At 43.2% G+C, this 25,604-nt stretch overlaps 1 protein-coding gene across 1 annotated transcript in view; it reads left to right on the top strand.

The window, feature by feature from the left end:
• The window catches only part of LOC137432947 (inhibitor of nuclear factor kappa-B kinase subunit alpha), an 82,946-nt gene extending 57,886 nt beyond the window's left edge, over positions 1 to 25,060 (top strand). Inside the window, exons 14-22 of the mRNA XM_068125284.2 lie at positions 344 to 495; positions 5,037 to 5,098; positions 9,418 to 9,521; positions 13,338 to 13,387; positions 21,104 to 21,203; positions 21,316 to 21,463; positions 21,783 to 21,898; positions 23,668 to 23,788; positions 24,833 to 25,060. Of these exons, the coding sequence (XP_067981385.1) occupies positions 344 to 495; positions 5,037 to 5,098; positions 9,418 to 9,521; positions 13,338 to 13,387; positions 21,104 to 21,203; positions 21,316 to 21,463; positions 21,783 to 21,898; positions 23,668 to 23,788; positions 24,833 to 24,880 (901 nt within the window). The 3' untranslated portion in view covers positions 24,881 to 25,060. The remainder of the gene's footprint in view (positions 1 to 343; positions 496 to 5,036; positions 5,099 to 9,417; positions 9,522 to 13,337; positions 13,388 to 21,103; positions 21,204 to 21,315; positions 21,464 to 21,782; positions 21,899 to 23,667; positions 23,789 to 24,832) is intronic.
• The last annotated feature ends 544 nt before the right edge of the window (positions 25,061 to 25,604 follow it).

Here is a 25,604-nt window from a genome sequence, read left to right as displayed (position 1 = left end):
GCATACGAAAACAACAACAACAACTACTACTACTTGTGGGTCGTCCTTTCTACCTTCGTGTGGGTCGTCCAAAGGGGAATTTTTGCCCAAGTCCTTCAACAACTGGATGGCCAGACCTGACGTTTGTTTGACTGAAGATGGGAGAAATTAGGAATTTTGCCAGAGTGCCCCCGATAACTCGCCAAATCCTTGCAAATTATGCAATGACATATTGAATGGCAGTCAATATCAAATACCTGTCCTGTGCTCTGAAATTTAACATGTATGGCATTATTGTGTGTGGGTGTGTATAAATATATATATATATATATATATATGAGGACCAGTGTGTTGTTGCTTGCAGGCTGAGCCTTCTTCGCCACAATGGTAACCTCACCAAACTGAAGAACATGGCAGCTGCCACCTCTCATTGCCTGCAAGCGAAGGTGGAGTTCTTTCGTGCTAGCGTTAACCTTGACTTGGAGAAGTATGGAGAGCAGACAAGCACTGGTATCTGTAAGACTCTCAAAATACACGTGATATTAAACACACTGCTGCTGCTCTGTTGGCTTTTCTCGATTACCTTCGACCCTTCTACTCCTCTGCATTACTTGTGTAAAATTTTGTATAAACTGTGTATAAAAGGAGCTGAGTTTCTCTGTCCATAACACTCAATTCTTAAAAGGTTTCTGCTGTTATCTACCATATAAAACAGTCAGTTTGTGTGTTTGTACAGACGTCTGTCCCCCTTCATAAGGGGAGGTTTTAAAGGCCAATCTTTTAACACAAATGTGTGTTCACTACGGCCTATTTTTGACGATAAAACAAACTCCAAAAAACATTTTCCATAAAAGAGTAATTATGTCTCTTCTATTGGAATTGTAGACGGTGGCTTGCAAACTGAGCCTCGAGAGCGGTGTACAGAAGCGTTTTTTTTAAAATACCAATAAATACAATGCGCAGGGAGATGAAATTCGCTGCATGTGACGTGTGCAACACACGCAGAGTAAAAGGAGTGGTCATTTACGTCTGAAGAATGAATGAATAAGGTATAAGCATTGCTGACACTAGGCTGAGGTTTCAGACTTTGACACGCTCACGAGGCTGACTTTTGTCAAGTCAAATAAACGGTTTCAACCCGTCATTTTTGATGGGCTTTTTACTAGTAGAATAATAAAAATGTCACCTTTGGAAAGGTAATAATCCATTTACTTGGAACAAAATATTATTCGTTCAATCACCAACTTGCCTCATTTAAAAGGTCATGTTTCTGGGATTGAGCTTCAATGTAGCGATTCCAACGGTAACATTTATTATTCTAGTCTACGACAACAGAAACTCTTTACAAGGACACGGGAGGAGCACACAAACAACCATAGCCACAACAACAACAATTGTGTGTTATAAAATATCCTTTTTCGTGCAGTTTACTTCATTTTGTATCCTCATTGACGCTCACAGATAGACATGCAATATATTTGTCAAGTACAACATTCACTAATTTAGACACTTTCACTAATGCACTAATTTAGATCTTTAAATTATATTTATTAGACCATCCCCGACGCAGTTGGAGATGGAGTTGTGCTTGCGTGCGTGTCTCCGTCCATCCGTCCGTGGCATAACTTCTGCTTTTATCGAATAATAATGATCAATTTGTCTTTATTAATTATTAATTGATAATTAGTGATTACTCTTTCATAGAATAATAATTATGAATGAGTCTTCTCCATATTCTCATTTGAGCTGCTCTCATGGGTCCCCAACTTAACTTCATCCAAAAGGTCCACTAGCTCATGCTAGAAGATGGGTCTCCAGCTTAACTTCATTTTATAGGTCCACTGTATAAGCCTGGTGTTGGCTTAGCGGTTAGGGTGCTGGCTTGGGATCCTAGGACCCTGGGTTCGAATCCCGGTCGATCGCTGAATTAACACCAGGGGGTTGACTCAGCCTGTCATCCTTCCGGGGTCGGCAAATTGAGTACCAGCTTGCTGGGATGAATGATCCCGGTGTGTACCCCGGTTTAGAATAGGTACATCGTATCCCTGCGCATCGTAAGAGGTGACTAAGGGTTGGCGCCAGGAAGGGCATCCAGCCATAAAAACATTGCCTCAAACAGGGAACCATGATTGTCATGGGGCCCGCAAGGCTAACCCCTGCTCTGGCGGGGAAAATGGCCTTAAAACGATCATTCATTCATATTCATTCACTAGCTCATGCCAGCAGATAGTTCCCCAGCTTAACTTCATCCAAAAGATCCAATAGCTCATGCTTGCAGTTAGGTCCCCAACTTAACTTCATCCGAAAGGTCCACTAACTCATGCTAGAAGATGGGTCTCCAGCTTAACTTCATCTGAAAGGTCCACAAGCTCATGCTAGAAGATGGGTCCCCAGCTTAACTTCATTTGAAAGGTCCACCAACTCATGCTAGCAGGTGGGTCTCCAGCTTAACTTCATTTGAAAGGTCCACCAACTCATGCTAGCAGGTGGGTCCCCAGCTTAACTTCATCTGAAAGGTCCACCAACTCATGCTAGAAGATGGGTCCCCAGCTTAACTTCATTTGAAAGGTCCACCAACTCATGCTAGCAGGTGGGTCTCCAGCTTAACTTCATTTGAAAGGTCCACCAACTCATGCTAGCAGGTGGGTCTCCAGCTTAACTTCATTTGAAAGGTCCACCAACTCATGCAAGCAGGTGGGTCTCCAGCTTAACTTCATTTGAAAGGTCCACCAACTCATGCTAGCAGGTGGGTCTCCAGCTTAACTTCATTTGAAAGGTCCACCAACTCATGCTAGCAGGTGGGTCTCCAGCTTAACTTCATTTGAAAGGTCCACCAACTCATGCTAGCAGGTGGGTCTCCAGCTTAACTTCATCTGAAAGGTCCACAAGCTCATGCTTGAAGATGGGTCCCCAGCTTAACTTCATCTGAAAGGTCCACCAACTCATGCTAGAAGATGGGTCCCCAGCTTAACTTCATTTGAAAGGTCCACCAACTCATGCTAGCAGGTGGGTCTCCAGCTTAACTTCATTTGAAAGGTCCACCAACTCATGCTAGCAGGTGGGTCCCCAGCTTAACTTCATCTGAAAGGTCCACCAACTCATGCTAGCAGGTGGGTCCCCAGCTTTACTTCAGCCTAAAGTTAGCTCACTCAGTGATGTCTGAAAAACATTATGCGATAGTTTATCGTCGGATAGTTTATCGTCAGGTCGAGAAACAAAGTTCATATTTCAAAGGTCCTGCCATTTTGTGACCTTGCAACCACAGAAACGTCCCTCAGCAACATGTGATGTGATAACATTTCCTTTCGTTATCCTGGCCAGTAAGTTGATTGTTGCCCTCGTGATAGGCTAGGCAGTACGTTTAAGTGGCCAAGTAGGTAATGTATGCACACCTGCTCCATCCCGAAATGCCACTTTGGCTTCTTTGGTGCACCAGTGGATTTTATAAACAGGTATTTAGTTTATGCTGCAGGTGAATGTGTGACCTGTACAGTGGCCTGCAAAAGTATTCACCCCCTACCAATAATGCCACATTTAAATGAATTAGGAATTATGGAGAAACAATTTTTCCAAATTAACTTTTTTGTTATTAACTGAAGAGATCAAACTAAATACTGTTATCGTTGGAGGTTATATGTCAGGACTGTCTGCAAAAAACATGTACAAATAAAAATTCACTGGTTGTAAAAGTATTCAGCCCCTCAGGACAATACTCAGTGGAAGCACCTTTTGCTGCAATGACTGCTCTGAGTCTTTTTGGGTAGGTCTCCACCAGCTTTAAGCCTGGTGTTGGCTTAACGGTTATGGTGGTTGGCTTGAGATCTCAGGGTGCTGAGTTCAAGCCCCTGGCATGCCGTTGAATTAACACCACGTGGGTTGACTAAGCCTGTTATTCTTATGAGATTGGCAAAATGAGTACCAGCTTACTGGGATGAATGAGCCTTTCGAGTATCCTGCGTCGGAGTGACGACCCGTCCAGGATTGTGCCCAATAGCCTAGAAACTGCTTCGGCAGCTCTATGCATCATCACGATGCAACAATGAGTGGTCATCATTATCATCTACCAGCTTTGCACAGTGAGATGATGAAAGCTTCGCCCATTCTTCACATGAAAATTGCTCTCGTTCTGCCAAGTTTAATGGAGATCGTCGATGGACTGCAATCTTCAATTACCGCCATAAATGCTCAATTGGGTTCAAGTCAGGACTTTGGCTGGGCCACTCAAGAACATTTACTTTATTCTTATTCAGCCACTCCATTGTGGCTTTCATTTAGCTTTGTGCTTCAGATCATTGCTTTGCTGAAATGTGAATCTCTGACTTAGATGAATGTGAATCTGACTCAAGCAGATTTTCATCAAGGATTCTCCTGTACTTTGCACTGTCCATTGTCTATTCTATCCTGACAAGTTTGTCAGTTCATGCTGATGAAAAGCAGCCCCATAACTGTTGCCACCACTATGCTTTACAGTCGGGATGGTGATGTGCATTGTTAAGCTTGCCCCTTGATGTAACACTGAATTTAGACCAAAAAGTTCAATTTTTGTCTCGTCTGACCACAAAACCTTTCTCCACACACCTGCAGTATCATTAAGATGCTTCTTTGAAAACTTCATACGAGCTTTTAGATGCGTCTTTTTCAGTAATGGCTTCTAATGGCAAACAGGTGAAACCTGTTACATTTATTTTGGAAATTTTTAAACAAATAATTTGCTCCTTAAGTGATTTAGCGTTAATTAGGCAAAGGGTTTAAATACTTATGCAACTGAGAATCATCTGATTTTCTCTGTTAATCCAACTTATTTACATTTTATCTGCATTTTTTGCTTCATCACTTTGCAGTATTTTGTGAAGACTCTATATATTAAGTTTGATTTGAAAGCATCATTAAATAAGCTCAGGTGGCATCAAAATATGAAAATATTGGAGAGGGGGGGGGGGGGGGTGAATACTTTTGCAGGCCACTGTATATGATTCCTGATTAACTCCGATGCAATAAAATCGATGACTATGTCTGCTCTCTGGTTTATGGTTTTATTTGTCAATTATATTTTTCAGCATCTGAGAAGTTGCATAGTGCATGGCTGGAGATGGAAAGCGAAGCTGCATTACTTTTGCTGGTGAGCATCCCTGCCTTCACCAATCTTATTACATTTGTGAACGTCTGCTACAAGTGTACATTTATTTGTATTGTCACCACGTGTTATCGTGGTAATTGCATTAATAGCCCCACTAACTTGAGAAAGAGCTTCTAAGGCTGTCATGTATGTTCAAACTCTCAAGAAGAAGGCATTTGCTCAGTTTTTGAATGGACTCCAAGGAGTGAGTGCAACAGCCAGCCAATCTGGTGATCTAGAGCAGATTCAAATTTTGGACATCTCTATGGACGTATTTGTATATATCCATACCTACAGGAAGCTAACGCAAATGATGAGTTGTTGCATCTCCAGTAATATCACCGATTTACATGCTGCTTCTACTCACACAACATTGAATGGAGGCCTTTAATGTCAGACATTAAATCAGATCTGTCTCTTTGGACATATCTCGTGCTTTTGATACAGTCTGGCATCCTCCCTTTCTCTCCAAACTCTCTGCCTATTACATTCAAGGCCAACTCCACACATGGCTTACTGGCTTCCTCTGCTCTCGTAGCAAAGGTGTGCAACTCAACGGAATCCTTTCTTCTCCTCTCCCTCTCAAGGCTGAAGTGCCCCAAGGCAGAACTGGGTGTTCAGAACTGGGTGTTCTGGACCCAGTCCTATTTCTTATCTTCACAAATCATCCCTCTGACTCTCTGGAAAATAATCTGTCTATTTGCTGATGACTCCACACTGTGCCGTGGCATCCCTCGTTCTTCAGCCAGACAAGCTGCAGCTTCTTCCCTCTCTTCAGACCTTGAAAAAAAATCACAAGCTGGACAAACACTAGGAAAATGTCTTTCAATCTTGACAAATCTCACACTCTCACTCTCTGTCTCTGAAAGGACCGTCTGGAAAAGCCTCCCATCTACTTTCTTAACAATCATCTCGAGGAAATTCAGTCATTTAAACTCCTGTGTCTCGCTATCAGCCATTATCTTTCTTGGGCAAACTACATTTCAAAATTAGCCTCATTAGCTGCCGACTCGGCATCCTCAATCGTGCAAAGTCCTTTGCAAACCTAAACTTCTATCCACTTACTGTATAATGCTTTCATCCACAGCTTAATGGAGTACTGCTCTCCCCTCTGAGCTGGGTCCACCACCTCACATCTTGCTCCAAGAAAATTGGTTCCTTGGTGGAAACCAAGGCCTTTAAGATTATGGCACGAAAAGAGCATGATTAAGGAGATTAAGCTGAGTCCATAGACGTATCGCTTTGCCATCGCAAACAGCTCACTGTCTTCTATCGCCTCCTTTCTGGTCTTGTGCCTTCTGCTCTTTTCGAGCTTTGTCCCACCCCTTTCTCCTTCAGTGTTCTGCAAGGCATGCCCACCCTGCCATCAACCTTCTTCTGGTGAAACTACCTAAATCCACGATCACTGCCCACCCTCCACTCATTCGTTACTCTTTTTCCCCACATGTGGAACCAACTTCCACATCCTCTTCAATCTCATCCTTCCCTCCAAGTCTTCAAAACAGCTGTTCACCACCATCTCAGATTGTCCCCAATCCAAAACCATGATCTTTTATACCCTCGTTAACCCTCCCCCTCACCCCATCCAAATCCCGCCTCCTTCCAAATTTCCAGTTTTCCCTCTTTGGAGTTTCCTTCCATCTATATTGTCTGTTTCCAGATTGTCCACCCCATGCATCCTTTCCTGCTCTCATTCTTCCCCACACCCATTGTTTGTCTAAGTTTACCTCTATCTTGGCCTTCAACTCTGCTGGTGGTGTTTCCCCCTCTCTCTGCTGTTTATTTGGTGTGTCTCTCTACTCTTCCTTGCATATGTATTATTCAAAAAAGTGTGCATTTGTCAACGCACAGTTGCCTTTATCCGAGTCTGTACACTCTTGTATCTTCAGGAATTAATCATGTTCAGTAAATGCTATAAACCATTATAAGTAAACTTTGCTTCTTATCTTTTAAGATGCCACCTTTTAAAATGCCACTTAGCTTTTTCAAAGGGGGTAAGGGCAAGTTTTAAACAAATCAAGTCATCCTATTGCTAAGGGGCCTTTACCAGACATTTAACTTCGGCATGGCATAAACAGTTGTGTACACAGTCTGAAAAAAGCTATAATGAAGCTCCAGAATGACACAGTGATGGGTAATATCAGCAACTGAATCTCGCCCGAGTCCACTGAACATCTGAGGAATGAAAGGGAAAAACTCTTCGAGCTCTTCACTCTGAAACATTTCTGGAGTCAATTTCCTGTGCCGTCTCCAATGTTTCAAGGTTCATGGATCATCTTCTTTGTCGTCATGTGCAGTATAATTAACACCAATATCCAGTGGTCTTTCCATGATTGAATGTGCCATGATTCACCTCTCTAAAATGTATTTCTTTGCACCTTCATGTCCGGATGGTGAATTCCGAGATGTGCGGATGGTTCTCCATCATATACGCCACATTGTTGCTCCTTTATTATATATACTAGAACTAGAATATAAGACACGTCGCTTCGCTGATGGGAATATCAATCATTGTGTAATTGGAAAAAAACAAATTTTTAAAAAAACAGTTTCTAGTGGGAAAAAATAAAATTAGGTGGTGTATAGATAGATATCGGCCTAGCTATACACTCAGAGAGCGAGGAGATTGTTAATAGGATATTCATCACATCCTTTTTAGATGCTGAATTGTGATTCACTAGCGTGACCCACGTGCTCCACGAGCCTCACTGCACGTCGTTTCAGAGGGCTAGGCATCTTTGACGATGTCTGCTTTCTCAGGGAGTCAGGGCTGGTGGGAATGGTGGGTGGGGTTTAGCGGTGGTGATGGTGGCTTGGGGATCGTGGGGGGAAGTGGGGGAATGGTGGAGGGGGATGGGGTGGATGATGATGGGTTGGGGGATGGTAGGGAAGAGTGCCCAAAAATGGCCAAAATTGGGTCTTTAGGGACTTTTGGGTCTTCGGGGTATTTTAGGTATTTGTGGTCTTTTGGGTCTTTTGGGCCTTTGGGGTATTTTGGGTCTTCAGAGTATTTAACGGTCGTTTGGATCGTTGGGTTGTTTTGGGTCTTCAGGGTATTTTGGGTCTTTTGGGTCTTTGAAGTATTTTGGTTATTTGGGGTATTTAAGGGTGTTTTGGGGTCTTCCGGGTCTGTTAGGTCTTCAGGGTCTTTTGGATCATCTGGGCCTTTCAGGGTATTTTGGATCTTCATGGTCTTTTGGGTGTTTTGGATCTACGGGGCGTTTTGGATCTTCGGGGTGTTTTAGATCTTCGGGGTGTTTTGGATCTTCGGGGTGTTTTGGATCTTCGGGGTGTTTTGGATCTTCGGGGTGTTTTGGATCTTCGGGGTGTTTTGGATCTTCGGGGTGTTTTGGATCTTCGGGGTGTTTTGGATCTTCTGGGTGTTTTGGATCTTCGAGGTGTTTTGACTCCTCGGGGTGTTTTGGCTCTTCGGGGTGTTTTGGCTCTTCGGGGTGTTTTGGCTCTTCGGGGTGTTTTGGCTCTTCGGGTGTTTTGGGTCTTCGGGGTGTTTTGGGTCTTCGGGGTGTTTTGGGTCTTCGGCACCATTTGGGTCTTCGGCGCCATTTGGGTCATCGGCGCCATTTGGGTCTTCGGCGCCATTTGGGTCTTCGGCGCCATTTGGGTCTTCGGCGCCATTTGGGTCTTCGGCGCCATTTGGGTCTTCAGGATCTTTTGGAGCCTCTGGGCCTTTAAGGGTATTTTGGGTCTTTGGGGTGTTAGGGTGACGAGTGCGTACACCTCATGACTCTCCTGCCAGCCCGCTGCAGTCATGTATTTTGATTTGTATGTTCATTGACGTACATTAGGCTTTATTTTTGTCAGTAAATGCTAAACGCTACTTTTTGGATAAAATGCTCGATTTGATTTGACTGTTTATGCAGAATAACTTTTACTTGTGTTCATGGCACAGTTATGCCTTTTGCTTTTGTCCATATTCACCTCCGAAACACACTCATGTTCTCATGCCATTTGTTTGTCCTTGTCTACAACAACACACACACACACACACACACACACACACACACACACACACACACACACACACACACACACAACAGGCATTTTAACGCCATTTTCCTTGCTAGAGCGGGGGTCAGCCGATAGGTTTGTCCTTGTCTACCCATATCAATGTGGTTTATTTGTTTGTTTGGTTGTTTTTTTTCCTCATTTGTTTGAACTTGGGCTGAATGAGGACTTGGTAAAGTCACATGCACTTCATACCTTGCTGCGTGGATTGGAAAGTTTTCAGACATTGAATGGTTTGTTTTGAAAACGAGTGTCAGGGCTGAGAGTGACTAATGTGCAAGCCATGTGGCGAACAGGAAGGTGACCTGAGTGAGCTCGACGAGATGTGCGTGCAGTCCAAGATTGTGGAATTGCAGCGAAGTCCCAATGCCCGAAGGCAGGCCGACATCCTCGAGAACACGTGAGTCTTTTTGGGTGTCAAGCGAGAATGAGGGGACGTGTTTTTTCCAGGATCAATGTCAGCCTTTCAGCAGGAGCTTTGCAATTATTTATTAGACTAGCAAAGAACCCGTCCTTGCGGACAGGTTGATTTCCCCCATTTTTATGACGTCTATGGCGTGTTTTATTAGCCTAAGCGCAAAGTGGGGATAAGCAATTTGTTCTATCAGTCTATGATCTGTCAGTCTATGATCGAGGGAATACTTCATTTTTAACACTGTTTAAAAAATGATCAGAACACGAACCTGCAGTTTAGCAGTACTTTGGCTCTGAATTTGGCAAATTGTATGGCATTTCGTCCCGAGCATGCATGCACAGAGAGGAAGGTAATTTTTATGCCTCCTTCGCCGGAGGCATTATGTTTTCGAGTTGTCCGTCCATCCATCCATCCGTCCATCTGTCCATCTATCCGTCCGTCCGTCTGTCCATCCGTGATAGATTTTCGTGACCACGATAACTTGAGAACGGCTGAAGAGCTCCATGTCAAACTTGGTGCAGGTATGTATAATGAGGTGAAGATGAACTGATTAGATTTTGGCCTCATAGGGTCAAAGGTCAGAAGTCATGTTAGCTAAAAATCCTGTTAGCGCGATAACTTGTGAACCAGTGATGGGATTTTGACAAAAGTTGATATGACTATGTATTATGATGCAAAGATGAACTAATTCGATTTCAGCATCAAAAGGTCAAAGGTTAGTTTCTGTATTGGATTTTTGTTGCTGCGATAACTTAAGAATGTCTGAAGGGAGGATCAAACTTGGTACAAGTATGTAAAATGATGTAAAGATAAATGGATTACATTATTGGGGCCAATAAGTCAAAGGGAAGAGGTCCCATTAGGTAAAAATTTGGTACTGCGCTAACTTGTGAACCAGTGATGGGATTTTGACCAAACTTGGTATAAGTATATATATTACGAGACGAAATACTGATGAACTGATTAGATTTCGGCATCAAAGGTCATAGGTCATGTCGGTTAAAACCGTGATACCTGAGATCAACTGAAGGGATTTAAATCAAACTTGGTACAACTATGTATAATGATGTAATCATGTAATAATGTGGGTGGAGGCAGAAGAGTGCCGATCTAGTTTACTCTGTCTGTCTGGCAGTCAAACAAAATTGAAAATCATTCCAAACAGGGAATATACTGTTTTGGGGATGTCATGAATGAATGATCGTTTTAAAGCCATTTTCCCCGCTAGAGCGGGGATTCGCCTTGTGGGCCCCATGACAATCATGGTTCCCTGTTTGAGATAACGTTTTTATGGCCGGATTCCCTTCCTGACGCCAACCTTTAGTCGCCTCTTACGATGCGCAGGGATACGGTGCACCTATTCTAAAATCGGGGGACGCACCGGGATCATTCATCCCAGCAAGCTGGTACTCAAATTTGCCGACCTCGGAAGGATGACAGGCTGAGTCAACCCCCCTGGCGTTAATTCAGCGATCGGCCGGGATTTGAACTCAGGATCCTAAGATCCCAAGCTGGCACCCTAACCACTAAGCCAACACCAGGCATGTTTTAGGGATGTCATGAAGGACACAAACAACAAACATGTGCGTATGTGGGTGTGCGTGTGTGCATATTTATTGTTAATGTCCAGCTTCCTTCTTGGGACTACAGTGCAGTAATTGGTCTTTATTTTGATGAAGAACTAATGTAGCGTTAAATAAGGTGGTGTGAAAGACGGAGGGAGCATCAACAGCGGTAAACTTCTGAAACAATTTTTTGTTTGTTTTTACAGCCTTTAAAACTTTTATTTTATTTCAATATAATTATGTACGTATACATGTAGAACACCAATCAATGTCCTTGTTGTCACTTCTGAAACCCTCCAGCTATGCAGTAATTAGACAATATACGAGTATTAAGCCATTTTACACCATCACGGCCAATCAAATTTTCCACTCGCTCTATCAGCATTGGGGTATATCGAGATTCAGACAAAATTGCGGCCAGTAGGAAACTTAGATAGTGTTCAGAAATGCAAAGCACCATTCCCATGTCCTTTTTCTCAAAACTGTGCGGGTTAAGGTGTTCTATGAACTCTCGTGCTATAACTTGTAATTCTGGCGTCCACCAGACGGGACTACATGATACTTATTTACATAGAGAGTAGAGGGGTCCTCCCCCACCTCAATTCCCGGTGGCTTTGAAGTTTTAAAAACTGCCTAAAACCAACACCCCGAGTGCAACCACCTGTTTTCAACTCATTCCGTCTAGCAGTTCAGAAGTGCATAGAAGTCAAACAAACACACTGACAGTTGATGTTACAGTTATAGTATGACAATCTCCACATACTTCTATGATGTCTATGGTTATCACGCAGAGAATTGGGGTACTGTATTTTATCAAGACTTCTAATACCCATCTCCCACCAGGAGTGGCACTATACGATACACATTTGCAAATAAATGGAGTGTTCCCTCCATCCTGAATTACCTGGACTATTTAGTTGTTGTTTTCTTACCCCGTAAATACCTCCCATGCACCCTGTGATTACAACCACCAGTTTTCAACTCATTCTGTCCATTTGGTTTAGGAATGCATAGTAAGTCACACTCACAAGTTGTAGGTCAAAGCCAAGTAGTCCTGGCAATCTGTCTTGCCCTTAATTAAATTGTAATGTGAAGTATGATAGGATAAGTGGGAGATGAGTGCCTTTTTGTTGTGCCATCGAACCTTACTCTAAGTTGGCAGACTTTGCAGTAAATATCAGTTGCACCAGTGTATGTTGATCGCTTCTGATATATTGATATTTATTTAAGAAGGTAGAAGGTTTATTGCTGTGCGGAGATAAGTGAGATAAGGAAGGTATAATATATGGAACAGTGGTGGCTTGTACAACTTTTTTTTCTTTTTTTTAGGGTGCCTCTCACCTGTGGGTGAGCATGGCAGGAAAGGATGAGGTTGAAATGCATACTCTTTGCTCATTATTTAATGTTTTGATTTCCCTTTCCTTCCTGTAATCAGTATACACATCTCACAATTAACTTAATTTGCCGACATTTATATTTTTTATTGTACTTTATTTGTTTTTTTTTGTTTTTAGTATGCATGGTCGAGGCTTGTGGAGAAGATAGAACAGAATGGAATGGAAAAGGGGAAACACCAACAGCAGAATAGAAGTGTAAGTGAAATTAAGGGGAGGGAAGGAGGTGAGGAAGAGGAAGGGGAAACCAGGGGTTAAACCAAAAAGGAACAAACCAACCTACAAATAACAACTGAAAATAGTTAAGGAGGATTGAGGGTCACAATAACCTGGAAAAAGTGAGTGCTTGGGAATGGGGTCATTTGGGGTAGAAGAGGTCATGAGTATGGATGGCGGATGATCTGAGGTCGTGGTGAACATTTGCCTTGAAGCCCTGGAGGGAAGAATGGGACTGAACAGACTGTGAAAGTTTGGTCTATAGGCGAGAGACAAAAGAAGAACAAAGAGTGGACGTGAGCAGTGAGCCTGGATTTCGGGAGTATTTGCGGAAAGATATTGCGTCATAAGTCATAACTCATAAATGTTTTTATTCCCTACATTCAAACATTCATTAAATTAATCACTGCAGCAGAGCAATGGTATTTATTCTGGCCGAGAGCCATGCATCGGAAAGCGAAGTTTTATGATTTTAAGCCTACTTTTTTGTTTTTAGATTGTTTGGCCCTTTGGAGGCGAAATATTCTTTGACAAAGTGAAATTGTTCAGAATGTCTGGTTGAGTTTAGAACCAAGCTGTGGTGAACTGAGTGTTATGGACCCTTTACATTTTGTTTTGCCCTGTAGGGAAGTGAAGGCACTGGAGCTGTACAGGGAGCTGCGAGAGAAGCCTCGTGGTATGAGCTTTCAGCATTGTTTTGGTTCTCTCATCGATATGCCAGAACAGATACCGAGGAATATGCATTACTTTAAGTGATTGCTCTTTTTATCTGCGACGTATTTAAGGTCGACAAGAGCTCCACGTGGTTGTTGCTGCTGTTGTTGTGGTTCTTGTTGGGGTGGAATTTTGGAATGTGCATCCATTGGTCAGACAGCTGCCAGACCGCACCCACATTTGTTACTTGACTCCACCCACCATGGCACCCAGACAAAATAATATGGCTGCCATATTGGTTTTCTGTTGGGCCTGAGAGGCCTTTAGGCTTTTGCTGATTTATACACTGCTCGGGTTTGTTACATCCGATCTCCATTGAGATTTTGTCACAGGTTGTGACCACAGTGCGGTCATTAAAAACCACCTTTAGAGCGGTCATTATTGTTGTATAAATAAATCTAGACTCGTGGAAGAGCGACGAGATGATGGTAAAATGCAGACTTGCTGATGGTGGAGCCACGGTTTGATGCAATCAATGGAATGTATGGACACAACACACAACAAGAATGGGAGAGAGAGAGAGAGAGAGAAGAGAAGAGAAGGGAAGGGAACAAGTTTGAATTTGATTCAATAGGATTAATGAGGTAGAAAAAAATACAGTGTACTGTATAAGGATGGGGTTATATGAGATTGTGGCTCACCATTTAAAGTTTCATATGGAGATGGGTTTCTGAAATAAGCAAGATTTCAGAGAGTTGCTTCATAATCTTTCCTTACCAACGAAATAATCTGTCCTTATGGATGGGTTAATTCCCCCAGAAGTACGAATGGGACGAATGACTTGTAATCGGCCACTGAGAGCAGTGCTATATGTTCTACATTAATCGGGGTGTTCCCTTTGGAATTTTATTTTTTCACTGCCAAAAACCATCTCGTGTACAACGAAGTACAACCACCAGTTTTAAACTTATTCCATCCAGTGATTCAGGAGTGTATACAAGTCAAACAAACACACACTTCTCAAATTGTATATAATGCCTTCAGAAAGTATTTATTTACACCCCTTGACTTTTTCACCATTTTGGTGTTATGGCTTGAATTTAAAATTGATTAAATTTTAAATTTTTGTCACTTATCTACAAAAAAATACCCCATAATAACAGTGAAAACATGTTTTCAGAAATTTTTACAATTGTATTGAAAATTACATACACAAAAATCTAATTTACATAAGTATTCAGCCCCCTCAGTCAATACTTCGTATTTGTCGGTGAACAGCAATCTTCCAGTCTTTACAAAGATCCTCAATGAGATTCAAGTCTGGCCTTTGGCTGGGCCACTCAAGGACATTCATGTTTTTGTTCTGAAGTCATTCCAGTGATGCTTTGGCTCTATGCTTCGGGTCATTATCCTGTTGGAACATAAATCTTTGCCGCAGCCTGAAGTCTTTTTCACTTTGAAGCAGGTTCTCCTCAAGGATTTGCCTGTATTTGGCTCCATTCATTGTTCCCTCTATCCTTACAAGTTTCCCAGTCCCTGGCACTGAAAAGCATCCCCAAAGCATGATGCTGCCACCACCATGCTTCACAGTAGGGATGGTGATATATGGGTGATGAGATGTGCCCGGTTTCCGCCAGACGTAGCGCTTTGCATTCAGGCCATAGTGTTCAATTTTGTCTCATCAGACCACAGAATCTTTTGCCTCATGCTCTCAGTCTTTCACATGCCTTTTTGCAAACTCCAGGCATGCTGTCATGTGACTTTTTCTCAGGAGTGGCTTCTGTCTAGCCACTCTCCCATTAAGCCTTTTTTTTTTTTTTTGTTGTTTTTTTTGTATACAAGATCGAGGCTCGTGAAAGAGCAAACATTAATCACACAAAAAGACAAACCGACACACAAAACACAAAAAACAAGGGGAGCGGCAGACAAGATGGGGAGAGAGGGGGGAGGACACAAAAGAGAGGGGGAAGAAGGGGAAGGACACAAACACAACATTTGAGAGCAGGGACATCGGGAGGACTTGGGGGGAGGTGGGAGAGGATTAAAACATATGAACACTGCAAGGACTCTGGGGTGAATTACCGGGGGTAGAAAAGATCAAGGTTTTCGATGGGGGAAGATAAGAGATGGTGGTGAACAGCTGTTTTAAAGACCTGGAGGGAGGAGTGAGATTGAAGGGAGTGGGGGAGTTTGTTCCAGAGGCGGGAGAAAAGGGGAATGAAAGAGTGAAGGTGAGCAGAGAGCCTAGACTTTGGCAGTTTAACCATAAGAGGGTTGCAGGCAGATCTTGTGCGACCTGAAGGAATATTGGGGGGACAGAGCACAGAGAGAGCTGGGGGAGCAAGGCCGGAGAGGAGTCGGTAGAAGACAGAAAGACCACCAACCTGCCTGCGATGAGTCAGTGAAAGGCCCTCGGCGTTGACTACATCGCAGGAGATTCCAATGATTCTGAAAGCTTTGGCCTCAACAGCGTGAAGCCGAGCAAGGTGTGAGGCAGGAGCACCAGCCCAGAGGGGGGAACAGTATTCCATTGAGCTGCGGATGAAAGCCTTGTATGTGGTGAGGAGCTCAGGTGTGCCAAGGAAGGACTTCGCACGACGGAGGATGCCCAGTCGGCGACTGGCTTTGGAGGCCAGCTTGGAAATGTGGTTTTCCCAAGAAAGATCATGGCAGATAGTGAGACCCAAAAGCTTGAGCGACAGAACTTCTTGGAGAGGATTGTTGAGAAAGTAGATGGGAGGGTTGTCCAGTCGGTCCTTTCGGAGAGACATTGTAAGAGTGTGAGATTTGTCAGGATTGAAAGACATGTTCCACTTGTTTGACCAGTCTGTGATTTTGTCCAGGTCTGCAGAGAGTGAGGAGGCTGCAGACTGCCGATCTGAGGGATGAGGAATGGAGCGACAGAGAGTAGAGTCGTCAGCAAAGAGATAGAGAGGATTTTCAAGAGAGTCAGAGAGATCACTGATGAAGACCAGAAAAAGCACAGGGCCCAGAACACTACCTTGGGCAACTCCAGCCTGAACAGGAAGAGGAGATGAGAGAAACCCATTCAGGGCCACACGTTGACTACGACCAGAGAGGAAGTCCGCCAGCCATGCGTGGAGATTTCCATGGATACCAAAGGAGGAGAGTTTGGAGAGCAGAGCAGGGTGCCAGACCGTATCGAAGGCACGTGAAATGTCAAGGGAGACAGCTCTAATTTCCTGTTTGGCGTTGAGGACCTCCATCCATTGTTGAGAAAGCAGAAGCAGCATGTCCAGAGTAGAGTGACCAGGTCTGAAACTAAATTGATGATCAGAGATCAAGCCATTGGAGAAGAGGAAAGATTTAATATCTGAAGCAATGATGGATTCCATGACTTTGCTGATAATTGGGAGAAGGCTGATTGGTCTGTAGTTGCTGGGATCTGTTTTTGCACCTTTTTTGTGCAAAGCGGTGATGTTGGCTGATTTCCAAGCAGATGGCAGATGACCTTGAGCAAAAGAGAGGGTGAAGAGAACAGAAAGAGGGAGTGAAAGAGCAGAAGAACATGATTTTAGGACCCGTGGGCTGATGCCGTCAGGACCAGTTGCAGAATCAGAGTCGAGGGTTGACAGAAACTTTTCCACCTTGTCAGGAGGAAAGGACACAGAGTCCAGGAGCAGCTGGGTACGACTGGGTACGGTGGGTACAGAGAGGGATGGGTTTGGGACACAAGATTTAGAGGCAAACACAGAGTTGAGGCATTCAGCTTTTTCACGTGCGGAGTCAGCCGTTAAGCCGTTTGAGGTGAGGGAGGGGATGGAGGGGGAACAAACACCAGAAACAGATTTGACCAGACGCCACCAGGATTTGGAAGAGGGAGACAGATAAGAGAGTTCGGTCTTGAGAATGGTGAGATATTGTTTCCTGGCTCTCCTGAGGGTGGACACACACTTGTTTCGGGCTTTGTGAAAGGAAATGAGATTTCCTTCCGTTGGATTTGCTTTCCAGGAGACGAAAGCAAGTTGTTTCAGGGCAACAGCCTCGCCACAATATTCCGTGTACCATGGACGGGAGGAAGCCTTAATTTGTGAAATGCTGCAGAGACTGTTGTCCTTCCTGCAGGTTCTCCCATCTCAGCCAAATAATTCTGTAGTTCTGTCAGAATGGTCATTGGGTTCTTGGTCAGCTACCTGACCAAGGTTCTTCTTGCCCTGCCCGGTTGTTCAGTTTGGTAGGACGGCCAGCTGTAGGAAGAGACTGGGTAGTTCCATATTCCTTCCAATTCCTAATGATGGAGCTCACTGTGCTCTTGGGAACTTCAGAAATTGTTTTATACCCTTCCCCAGATCTATGTCTCCTAAAAATTCTATCTTGGAGTTCTACGGACAGTTGTTTGGACTTCATTTTAGAGTTTCTGCTCTGACATGCACTGTCAACAATAGGACCTTATATAGAAAGGTGCTTTTCTTTCTAAGCCTTGTCCAATCAATTGAATTGACCACAGGTGAACTCCAATCAAGTTGTAGAGATATCTCAAGGATGATCAAAGGAAATTGGATGCACCTGAGCTCAATTTAGAGAGTCATAGCAAAGGGGATGAATACTTGTTGACTGAAGATATTTCCACTTTTCATTTTTAATTATTTTCTAAAAATTTCTAAAAAATAAAAATATAACTTCCACTTTGACATTATGGGAAATAATGTGTAGATCAGTGACAAAAAAATCTCAATTTAATACATTTTAAATTCAGGCTCTCACACAAGAAAATGTGAAAATGTTAAGGGGTGTAAATACTTCTGAAGGCACTATATACTGTACTAGCGGAGTACTCTCCCTAAGGGCGATCTTGTTACAAGCATGCAACACATTCTGACACCTCACTTAATTTGTGCAGTGCAAAGGCAACAGACTGCCTCAATTATTATCTACAGCAGACTATTATTGCTGACTCGATTGCTCCTGGAAATACAAATAACCCAGGTTACGTACATGAAATGAAAACTTGCGTACTGCGTATTTGCATATATAATACATCGTGGTTATATAGCTTGGATAATTCCGATTGCATTCCTCGCTGCAAAGGAAGAAAATGTCAAGATGGGCGAAAATAAAATGAATTAAAACCTCGATATAATCAAACAAAACTAGCACATGCACAACTTTGGGATGTCATCATCAATCCTTGAAAGTTTCAGCTTCCTCGGGCAAATCCTGTCAGAGGAGCAGATGATACGTACACACATATGCCATAGCTCCGTTATATGCAAGGGCCAGTCAATAAGTAACCTTAAAATGGCGATATAACTTCGAGAATGTAGTGTGTGTAGTTGTAGATAACATGTTATATCTATGGGTAAGAGTCATGTTTTGCCTGTTTTAGATCTTGAAACATTGAGCGTATGATGTCAGTCAAGCAGTTCCAAGATGGCGGCTCCCTTAGAAGGATGCACCAAGGAGGAACAACGTTCTATTATCCGTTTCTTGGGAAGTGAGAGTGTGAATCCCAGTGAAATCCATCGCAGAATGAAGATGCAATATCGTGACGCATGTTTATCGATGCAGCAGGTGTACGACTGGGACAGGAAGTTTAAAAGTGGAGTGTCTAGTGTGGCAGACGCTGCTCGCTTGGGCTGGCCTCATACAGCCGACACACCAGAAATGGTTGCAGGAGTTGAGCGCGTTTGCTAAGGGAAAACCGTCGCATTACGCTGGATGAAGTGGTCTCCAAATTGAACATTAGCCATGGTCCAGCACACCATATCATTCACAACATAATGGGGTTCCACAAAGTGTCTCCAAGGTGGGTGCCTGGACAACTCACACCCAAACTGAAAGAACGGCGAGTGGACGCATGTGAAGAACTTCTGCGATGTTAGGAAAACAGAAGGCGATGCTTTCTTACAGCGCATAGTGACTGGGGATGAAAGCTGGGTCCACTACTTTCAGCCATAAACGAAGAGGGCAAGCAAAGAGTGGCGCCATTCAACTTCACCGAAGCCCAAAAAAATCCGCACACAGCCGTCCGCTGGAAAAGTGATGCTGACGCTCTTCTGGGATAGCCGAAGCCCACTTGTAGAGCATTGCATGCCCAAAGGGACCACAGTCACCAGTGCATCATTCTGCGACCTCCTTAAAAATAATCTGAAACCAGCAATCAGATCAAAACGTTGTGGGCAACTCACTATCGGTGTTTTGCTGCAGCATGACAATGCTCGGCCCCATACAACCCACGCTACAGCTGCAACAATCGAGGACCTGCATTTTGAGTGTCTTCCTCATCCACCCTACTTGCCAGACCTCTCCCCTTCGGATTAGCACATCTTTTGGCCACTTAAAGAGGCGCTTGGTGGAACTACTTTCCGATCCAACGAAGAGGTCCAACAGGTGGTGCACAAATGGCTACATAAGCAGCCAAAATGTTTGTTTTTTTGAGTGGAATCCAGGCCGTAGTAAAGCGCTGGAAAAAATGCATTGAACGCAATGGAGATTATGTTGAAAAATAAAAGTTGTTACACACGTACATGCAATAAACAAGTTGTGAAAAATATTTCAAGGTTACTTGTTGACTGCCCCTCGTATAAGATTAGCAGGGACCCGTGGAAATTCCATGTCATGTAAAATGTGACTTAAAGTCCTCAACTCTCCTGTCCCTCCCAACCCCCCGCCCCTTACACAACACAAGTCCTGTCCTCACCTCCCCCCCCCCCCCCCCTCCCCCAACACTAAGGCATCAATCCTGTGCCACCTCCAAGCCTTTAAACAACCTTCCCACCCATCACGATCACCTGTCCAACTCACAATCCTGCAAGATATTAAAAAAAGATATGGGATCATGAGCAGGTCAGGCCCGTCCTCGTCGCCTGTCCAACTCACAATCCCTCAAAATATGCGGAAAAGATATGTGACCATGTGAGTGTAATAAAACTGTGAGAGTAGGTCATGGCCCATCACAGTTGCCTTTCCAACTCACATTCCCGCAAGATATGCGGCAAAGATATGTGAGTATGAGCAGGTCATGTCCCATCACGGATGCCTGTCCAACTCACAAATCCCGCGAGATATACGGAAAGGATATATGTGACAACAAACGACCGAAACCAATTATGTTCTTCCTGATGCATATACACACCGTTAAGAGTAAATAATGACCTTGGACAAATTCCTAATGACTTCGATTTAATCTCTGCTTGAGAGAAGGCCACATAGTTATTTGAGCGGCAGATTCGTTAACAGACTGCTGTCTCGATCGCTGAGGCCGAACTTCACAAGGCCCGTGACACCTATCGGTTCAAAATCCTTTTAGCTGTCGCTTTGGTCGTTTTACAATGAAGAGAAAATTACACATCGTTAAAAGGAAATAAGGAGGTGAATAGGGAGTGCACAGCAATTGTGAATATGATAGTTCTTAGGTGTATTTGGCTTTGTATAGCAGTGAGCACCAAAATGGTGGCCGTAAGATTTATTTATTTTCATCAGGATGGGTGGGTGGAGTCAGGCAAGCTGTCCAACCAATTGTTGGGAAGGATTGTTAAAGAAACACAGAAACACGATGAAGCATATTATTATATAGATAGCATGATGCCATTCTTTATGACAAGGAGGTAATGGGTGATTGTGCACATTTCTGTGCGACTCAGCTGCATAAGTGACTGATTTTGTTGGCATGACACGGTCCTGTTTTATTGTTAGCTTTTACTTTGATAAAGGTCTACATTGGGGATAACCAAATCAATTTGAGAAAAGTAGACAATTGTCTGTGTGTGACGAGCAGAAGAGCGTGGCTATGGGGATTGCGTCGAGATGGTTAAACTCGTCGTGCAGGCCATCGAGAACCACAGCAAACTGATGAAGGAGCTCTGCATGCTGCTTGGGTATTGCAAAGCTCTACAACACATTCTGGAACTTTCCTTCTTTGTGTGCTCTTTATATTGATATGCCTCTTTTGTGCTCGTTTTGTTGCACATTTGTCTGGATTGCTTGCAGCAAGATCCTGGCATGCAAGCAAGAAATTGTGGCTCTGGTTCCACGGCTAGAGAGCTCCCTGGAACGCATGAAGCAGTCTGAGCGTACGCTCATTGCTCTGCAGGAAAAACGACAGAAGGACATTTGGTCTTTGCTCAAGATAGCGATGGTAAGGTTTGTGCAACTCATTTTATTCCTCTTTATTTCTTTGACATCTGAGGAAGAGTCAAAAAATTGCCTTTTTAATTTGAGCCAAAGGCATGACTTTTGTTCTAATGGGATGAGGAAATTCATCCATCTCTGTAAGAAAACGAATGTCATTGGCTGGAAATGGAAAAATCACTGATACACACTGTGTGTAGTTTTATTGGCACATGATGATTCCTTCACATTTCGGGGGCTGTTTGACTCCCCTTCTTAAATGGTATGTAATATTTGCTTGTGAAGCATGTCCTCTTTTGGCCATAACTTTCACTCTTGAATTCCAGTCGAAAAGCCGCCAGTCTCCTCCTGCTGGAAGTCCTGTACTTGGCCCGTGGTCCATCCCACCCTTGACTGTTCCCCCAGGAACTACACAAAACATCCCCCTGCCAACCGAATGCTGGTAATGCAACCACGAGTGGACCTTCAGTGTTAGCTTTGATCAACGTTGATTACTACGATTATTTTGTGCTAGTGGGGTCACCCGTGGGAATCCCACGGGCATGAGCGTGTGTGACATTTGGACATCTTCATTTAGATACTGTACATTCAGTTTTATATATGGTTACTGGCAATTCATCAGATCCACAAATGATGTAATCTACACAATGCATTTACTTCTGATAACATGTGAATGCATGTGCGTTCACGTGTATTTCACATGTGTTCCACATGCGAAATACAGTTTGAAATGTGTCATTATATCTCATGTGAGATGTGACTTAAAGAGCTCAAATCCTCTCCCTCCCCACCCCATCCCTCGCACATCACGCACACTGCACGGGGGTGAGGGTCACACACAAGGGGGGGGGGGGTGCGTGGGTCATACACGGTGGAGGGGGAGAGGATTATGACGTTCATTGGTGGTCTCGTTCTGTTCCCTCATTCTTTTATTCATTTTGAAAATGGCAGTTACAAATGACCCTCATGCAACTCATTGAGACAGCATGACATAAAGAAGCAGGAATGACCACCCACATGCCCCACATTACCTAACCTTGAGCTAAAGACAGCTCGGATACACGCGACGCATATGGAGCATATTCCGACGTCGAGAGCAACTCGCACCAAGAACCTGACAAAACAACACGTACAGCACGAGATCACAACGAATGGCCACGGCAACTTCCGCAGCGATTATAATCGTAATTACCGGACCAGATTATTTCCCATCTGTGTTTATTTATTTATTTATTTCACATCTGTGAAATGGAGTTTCTTTATTAATCCTGGATGTGAACACTATTCAGCCTTGAAAACTCTTGCGAAAACCAAAAAAAATTTTATTAAAGATGTCTTGATTTTATTTCCTTTCGCTATGAAACGCATCATCTTTTGGGTGGTGTGTAATCACTCCGAACGAAACAGGCATTACCTGGTTTCCTTTGCTTGAGTTGGAATCAAAATGTGCCTTTGTTTCTTCAAAAAGTAATTTGTGATCGAAGACGTGTTGATTGAGTCTTAACATGCACATCAGTCATGGGTGACTTCATTTTTAAAGTTGAATATATCGGAAACCTTTCGCTTTACAAAGTACATTTTTAATATATCTCGCCATTTTCCCGTCTGTTATTTTAGGTATGACAGGTGTATGACAGACCGTGCCACGATTTTTTTTATATATATATCTCGGCAATTTCCCGTGTGTGCATGAATGTTCTCAATTATTTCTGGCACCAAGTCTAAAACCATCAATAAAAATGAAATCAGATGGTGAGTTAGATTGGAGAGTGGAGTTAGAGTGGCGTGAAAGAGTGTCAATGGCCTTTATGTGATACGCCTTTGAAAATGCATTTCGTTCTATAAACGGAAACTTTCATCGGATTTTATTCCCGTTTTTTTTTCAACCGAGTCTAAAACCATGTTAGCGACTGTTAAAAATGAAATGAGATATCGAATTAGAGTTGAAATAAAACTGTGAGAGAGAGCAAGACACCACTGGCCTAACAAAACAGGCCTCAAAGCTATGCGAGTAAATAAAATGGTAGATATTTGTTTTTGAAGCCTCTTCCAGAATAGGTGGAGCTACTCTCTCAACGGAGGAAGCCACACACCCGGACAGACGTTCGACAGACAGACAGAATCACCTACGGAGAATATAATATAGATTGGAGTTATTTAGTGAACTGTACATTTGATAGGGTGATGTGATTTTCCTGCATTTCCCAACAGGCCCAAGACATACTGTGGGAATGGTGGAGAATCGATGCTGCTTGTCGCTGAGGGCCAGAAACAAATTTCACTTTCTCTGGAGCTCATTCAGAACCTTCAAGATCAGTCGTCAGATTTGCAGGTACTTGTGATTTTTTTTTTTTTTACCCTGTGCACCTGAAGCAAAAAGCAGGGTTAAGCAATTGGGTCACTTCTGTTTGTCTGTCTATGAACAATTGGTTCAGTCAGTTTGATCGAGGAACAACTTTATTTCAATTGAATGTTATATTTTGAACACTAATCAGGACGTGAATTGGAAAACAAACCTGCAGTTTAGCAGTATTTTGGCTTTGAATTTGTCCCGATCGCACATGCGCAGAGTAAGATTTTTTTTACTCTGTCTACCTGTCTGGCAGTCAAACGAAATTTAAGGTGGTGTATAAGACACTGCATCAACGGTGGGAAACTTCCAAAAAAAAATCCTCCAAAATTTAAAACCTTTTTTATTCCATTTGAATTATATACTTGAACACAAACACAAATAGACTTTTTGGCACTTTCAAAACCCTTCTGTTTAGTAGTACTTGGACAAAATATTACAGCATTTTACGTCATAACGACCAATCAAATTTGCCGCTCGTAGGCCCCACCCATGTCCTTGTTTGTCAAGACGGCGCAGGGTATTGTCTTCTATGAACTCTAAATTTTATCTGCATTTATTTTGAGTTGTCTGCATCAGCAGGGCCCATTATTACAAATTTTCATCTCCCAATGTTTTGGGCAAGAATTTGAAGTGTGCCGTTGTGTTCTCGTATGCATAGTTTTTCCCAGAAATATGCAAATTATGGCTTCCATTGATTGACAGCTCAATCACAGAACACTGCATGTACCTCTTTTCCATCAATGCAATGACTTTGCTGCAATCTACCCTCTTCCTCAAAACAATTTTAGCAGAATGTGTAAAGGTTTCAGCATAAATTTTGGCCAACACACTTTTTAGACTTGAACTTCACGATCTTTCTGATATCGCTTTGTCATATTGCTTGAAGTAGGCATTAAAGAGGTATCGATCGAGCTTAATTTAAAGCATGATTTTGGTATTTTTTTTTTTCTTTCAACGCATTATGTGATCTGTAGACTTTTGCCTCTGATTTGCATCTGTTTCTCTTTCTTTGTGTTTCAACAGAGCCTTGACTGGAGCTGGCTGAAAAATTCATCCGCTAACCATAACTAGCCATTCCACTGCGAAATCCTTGTTCATAGAGGAGCGTGGCCCTCAAGGCATAATACGCCTCCAATTGTGTTTTCACTTTTATAAACGGACTGAGATGCCCATGGACGTTTGTCACATTTAGTGAAAATATGACATTCACGTAATTTTAACTTGATGTCATAAAACAAAATGAAAACCATGCATTTGAGCATCTATTCCTTCAATGCATCTCGTCATTTACTCAGACACATGCCTCTGGTGCATGGGCAGAATAACACCTCACTGCCCTCGTCTTTGGCAAACATGGGCCTTCCTGAGCGTATGGCAATGGCAAATCAACAGGAAAATAATTTTCCTCCACAATATTACACTTGTATGACCACGTTACATATTCTAATGTCGACGGCAAGTATCGAAATGGAATATAATACTCACACTTCCGCATCCTACCACATCCATGCTGGACTAAGCCAAAAGACTGCCGGCTTACGGCTTTTAATAACAGGCCTGCTACGAGCGGTTGCGAGCTCGATTGATATCCGGTTGCGAGCTCGATTGATATCCGGTTGCGAGCTCGATTGATATCCGGCTGCGAGCTTGATTGATGTCCGGCTGCGAGCTCGATTGATATCCGGTTGCGAGCTCCATTGATAGCCAGTTGCGAGCTCTATTGATATCAGGCTGCGGGCTCCATTGATATCCGGTTGCGAGCTCGATTGATATCCGGTTGCGAGCTCGATTGATG

This window comes from Myxine glutinosa, chromosome 8 (assembly GCF_964187855.1).
Source record: "Myxine glutinosa chromosome 8, kmMyxGlut1.1, whole genome shotgun sequence".
Classification (NCBI taxonomy): Eukaryota; Metazoa; Chordata; class Myxini; order Myxiniformes; family Myxinidae; genus Myxine; species Myxine glutinosa.
Note: the sequence above shows the minus strand (reverse complement) of the source record. Positions and strands in the feature narration are given on the sequence as shown.